Source organism: Plasmodium reichenowi, chromosome 10 (genome assembly GCF_001601855.1).
Source record: "Plasmodium reichenowi strain SY57 chromosome 10, whole genome shotgun sequence".
NCBI classification, from domain to species: Eukaryota; Apicomplexa; class Aconoidasida; order Haemosporida; family Plasmodiidae; genus Plasmodium; species Plasmodium reichenowi.
This window is the reverse complement of record NC_033655.1, coordinates 113,408-117,760: the sequence shown is the minus strand read 5'-3', so window position 1 is coordinate 117,760 and position 4,353 is coordinate 113,408. Positions and strand designations below refer to the sequence as shown.

General features: G+C 23.6%; 1 protein-coding gene across 1 annotated transcript; it reads left to right on the top strand.

Moving 5' to 3' along the window:
* Positions 1 to 200: 200 nt before the first annotated feature.
* PRSY57_1003200 (U5 small nuclear ribonuclear protein, putative) lies at positions 201 to 3,992 on the top strand (the record flags this gene model as incomplete). Its single annotated transcript, XM_012907622.2, has 1 exon — positions 201 to 3,992. One exon carries the CDS (start codon positions 201 to 203, stop codon positions 3,990 to 3,992), a length of 3,792 nt encoding a protein of 1,263 aa, XP_012763076.2.
* Positions 3,993 to 4,353: the final 361 nt, after the last annotated feature.

Below are 4,353 nucleotides of genomic sequence, written 5' to 3'. Positions count from 1 at the left end.
ATAAATATTATAAAGTGTTTAGGTACATAAAAATATACCATATTATATCATTATTTCATTATTTCATTATTTCATTATTTTTTTATTTTTTTATTTTTTTATTTTTTTTTTTTTTTTTTTTTTTTTTTGTTTGTTTAATAATTCTCTTAATTCTTAAGGAACGAAAATACAGAATAAAAAGTAAAAAATAAAAAAAAAGTATGGATACGAAAAATAATTTATATGATGAATTTGGTAATTATATAGGAGATGATATTGATAGTGATGAAGAATATTCTGATTATAATGAAGATGGGATGAGTGACGGAGAGTATAGTAAAGGAAGCTCAAACAATGATGATAATGATGATGATAATGATGATGATAATGATGATGATAATGAGGAAGATAATGAGGAAGATAATGAGGAAGATAATGAAGAAGATAATGAGGAAGATAATGAGGAAGATAATTATGATAAAAGGGGGAAGAGCCACAAATTAATTGAAAATATGGATGAACTACAAAAAGTATATGATGGTGTTGAAGTTTTTGTTGAAGAAGAAGATACACAAGATATTGAAGAGGCTACAATAAATAAGATTAATGCAAATGTTGAAAGAATTAGTTTTATTAAAAAGTTAGATGTAGAAGCTAATAGGAAAAATTTTGATTTAGTAGAGACTAGTTTACCTAATAATAATTTTAGCTTTAAGTATTTATCTGAATTAATGAAGCAGACATCATTTATAAGAAATATTTGTATAGCTGGTCATTTTCATCATGGAAAAACAACTGTTGTCGATAGATTAATTGAATATACTAGAGATAAAAAAAATAACATAAGAATAAGTAATAATAGAAATAAGAATAGTAGTACAGTTAGTTTTTTTAATGTTAATAATATAAATGAAATAAGTGAGAGAAGTAATTATTTGTCTAATATATCGAGAAAAAAGAAAAATATAAATAGTTCCCGAATTATTAATAATCATAATATTAATAATATAAAAGGAACCCCATATAATAGTAAAATTATCGATCATTTAATAAATTATACAGACACTAGATTAGATGAACAAGCTAGAGGTTTATCCATAAAAGCTATGCCCATTTCTCTATTATTTTCAAATCGTATATATGAAAATATACCAAATAATATTTTATTAAATAAAAAGAAAGATAATGTAAAATATAAATCATATCTTTTTAATATTATTGATACACCAGGACATGTTAATTTCTTTGATGAATTTTTATGTTCATTAAATATATGTGAATGTTGTTGTTTAGTAGTAGATGTGGTAGACGGATGTATGTATGTCACGGAAAATATAATAAAAGCATGCATTTATGAGAATGTGAAAATTATATTAATTATTAATTGTATTGATAAATTGATTATGGATTTACGTTTACCACCTAATGATGCATATCATAAAATAAATTATACAATTGAAGAAATTAATATGAAAATTGAATCTATATGTGATTTATTAAATAAAAGTAATTCAGAAAAAAAGAATTTTTTATTATCTCCTTTAAAAAATAATGTTTTATTTAGTTCAAGTATTTATGGTGTATTTTTTACGTTAAAATCATTTAGTAAAATATATTGTAATATATATAATGCTTATAATATAGATATAGATGAATTTTCTTTATATTTATGGGGAGATATATATTATGATGAAGAAAATTTTACGTTTGTAAAATCACCTTTATATGCTAATCAAAAAAGAACCTTTGTTGAATTTATATTAAATCCTTTATATAAAATATTTGGTTATGTATGTTCAGAAGAAAAAGAATTTCTTATACCGTTTTTACAATCATTTAACATATCTTTAAAAAAGTCTGATTATCTATATAACACGAAATATTTATTAAAAAAAATTAATGGCATGATATTTCAAGACACTACAGCATTTGTTGATATAATAATCGATAATTGTCCATCTCCATTAGATAATGCAAAGAATAAAACATTACAAATTTATTCGGGTTCTTTGAAGACAAAGATATCATATGATATGATGAAATGTATGAAAGGTGATGAAACAGACAATTTAATGATATATATTATAAAAAATTATCATCGTCCAGAATGTGGAATGATAGATTTATTTGGTAGAGTTATGTGTGGTACTATTAAAAAAGGACAAAGCGTTCGTATATTAGGAGAAGGATATACATTAAATGATGATGAGGACATGATAACAAGAGTAATAACACATTTATGGATATATGAAGGTAGATATAGAATAGAAGTCGATGAAATACCTGCTGGGAATTTTTGTTTAATTGGTGGTATAGATATATGTATAAATAAAACATGTACCATTACAAATGTGAAGAGAAAAACAAATAAAAATAAGGAAGATCATGTTAATTTAAATTGGTATGACGATATAAATGATAATGATGATGATGATAATAATAATAATAATAATATAGTAAAATATAAAAATGATAAGGATATATATAATTTAGATAAATCGTCTCTTTTGAATGATAATGAAAATGCAGAAATATTTTATCCACTACATAAAAAATTTCGTTATTTAAATTGTGTGAATTCTGTTTTTAAAGTAGCATGTGAGCCTATTAATCCATCTGAATTACCAAAAATGTTAGAAGGTCTTCGAAAAATTGATAAGGTGTATCCTTTATCTAGTACAAAAGTAGAAGAATCAGGAGAACATATAATATTAGGAACCGGTGAATTATATTTAGATTGTATTTTGCATGATTTAAGAAAATTATATGGTGATTTAGAAATTAAAGTGTCTGATCCAGTTGTTCAATTTAATGAAACCATTATTGAAACATCAGCACTTAATTGTTTTGCAGAAACACCAAATAAGAAAAATAAAATATATATGATAGCAGAACCGGTACAAAAAGAGTTAGGTGATGATATAGTCCAAGGACTGGTACATCTAAATGAAGACCAAAATTTAAATATAAATGAGTATATTAGTACAATGGATAGGATATTGAATAAAAATAATGAATCGAAGAGGAATATTTATGATGAAAAGGATGATTCACATGATGATGGTGGTGATGATAATGATGGTGATGATGATGATAATGATGATGATAATATGGAGTATCATATGAATGGTATTCAGAACAAAAAAAAAATTTTTAAAGATAAGGAACAAAGAGATGAACAAATAAACGATTTAGATAAGGAAAAAAGGAAAAGCACCTTAAATTATAATATAGATCCTAATGTAATATCATTATTAAAAAATAAATATAATTGGGACATTTTATCTATTAGATCTCTTTGGGCTTTTGGTCCAGAAAATAACAGTCCAAATATATTGGTTGATGATTCTTTATTTCAAGAAACTAATAAAGAGAATTTATATTCTATAAAAGATAATATTATTCAAGGGTTTTCATGGGCAACTAAAGAAGGCCCATTAATTGAAGAGAGTATGAAAGGAGTTAAAGTTAAAATATTAAGAGCAGATATTGATGATGATCCAATTAATAGAGGAGCTGGACAAATTATACCTACAGCAAGAAGAGCAATATATTCTTCAGTTTTATTAGCTACTCCTAGATTATTGGAACCTATATTATTAACCGAGATTATATGTTCAGGAGATTCAGTGTCAGCTGTATATAATGTCTTATCAAGAAGAAGAGGTCATGTTTTAAAGGATTTCCCAAAGGTAGGTACCCCCTTATATATGGTACATGCTTATATACCAGCAATTGAATCTTTTGGATTTGAAACCGATTTAAGAACACATACAAGTGGACAAGCCTTTTGTATTAGTATGTTTGATCATTGGCATATAGTACCAGGAGATCCATTAGATAAATCAGTCATTTTACGACCTCTCGAACCTGCACCTATACAACATTTGGCAAGAGAATTTTTATTAAAAACCAGAAGAAGAAAAGGATTATCAGAAGATGTAACAATTAATAGATTTTTTGATGACCCTATGTTATTAAATATAAAGGATGAATTTTCAGAGTATTTTTAGGTCACGCAATGGTAAAAAAGGTGAATGGTAAAAGGTCCATTATATATATATATATATATATATGTATGTATGTATAAATATGAATATGTATATATATGCATATATTTATAATTTTGCGCTATATATATATATATATATATATATTTATTTATTTATATATATATTTATTTATTTATATATTTATTTTTTTTAATGTAAATGCAAAATTTTGAAAGCACAAAAAAAAAAAAAAAAAAAAAAAAAAAAAACACAAACATTTTTATATAATATAGTTATTTTAAAAAATTATTATATTTAATATTTTTAAATATTTAAAATTATTAAAATTTTTTAATGTTTTTAATTTTTTTATTTTTTAAAT